The sequence below is a fragment of the Loa loa genome (genome assembly GCF_000183805.2).
Source record: "Loa loa unplaced genomic scaffold supercont3.4139, whole genome shotgun sequence".
Lineage (NCBI taxonomy): Eukaryota > Metazoa > Nematoda > Chromadorea > Rhabditida > Onchocercidae > Loa > Loa loa.
Window position 1 is genome coordinate 1 of NW_018112315.1, and position 820 is coordinate 820.

Consider the following 820-nt stretch of genomic DNA (forward strand, 5'->3'; position numbering starts at 1 on the left):
TGATAAAAGATTCACTCGAAATGATTATGCGCTTGAACATGAAAGGACTCACACAGATGAGAACCTGTTCAAATGCAATATATGCGAAAAAAATTCATTCGAAAAGTGTTCTGGTTGTACATAAAAGGACTCACACAGGTGAGAAACCGTTCAAATGCGATATATGCGAGAAGAATTTCACTCAGAAAGGCAGTTTGCTTGTACATAGAAGGACTCACACAGGTTTAGCTGTTTTTAGTGCAACAAGAATTTCTCTTAATCACAGCATTTGAATACAAATATAAAGATTCATCTAAATGATAGGGCCACATTCAACTGAACTCTTATGCGATGAAGTTTTCCTGTGGAAATCCACTTTGAAATTACATTTGAAGAATCATATGATGAACTGACAGATGTATTTTAAACCGAAGCGCGCATTGCTATTTCTGGTGTTTTTGTATTTTCTGTAAGATAAATTCGTTTTTCCTCGTTGTATTGTTATCATTGTATTGTTTTATTTACGGATTATTTACGCATTCCTTTACCATTTTTTTATTATTTCTCTTAGTGAATAAAGTACCTGGTTTCATGTCCACTTGCAGCTTAATAGCTTTTTCATTATTAATGAATATATGACAAGCAGGTTACTTACATGCCATGCGTGATGAACTTGCAATTAAGTGTTACTGTTATTAAATTACTGATGAAATGATACTGCCTCATGTGAATTCCTCACTTGATTATAGCACAAATAACATCGAAGTAAACTTTTGGCAACGTCCAATGCAAATTTATATAAAACATACATTTTTATTACATAATTTATATATATTTAAAA

General features: G+C 32.0%; 1 protein-coding gene across 1 annotated transcript; it reads left to right on the plus strand.

Moving 5' to 3' along the window:
- Positions 1 to 38: 38 nt before the first annotated feature.
- On the plus strand, positions 39 to 222 carry LOAG_19262 (zinc finger protein; the record flags this gene model as incomplete). The annotated part of the gene is made up of 1 exon (XM_020451914.1): positions 39 to 222. A coding segment is annotated over one exon (183 nt), but the record flags the coding sequence as incomplete, so codon positions are not given.
- Positions 223 to 820: the final 598 nt, after the last annotated feature.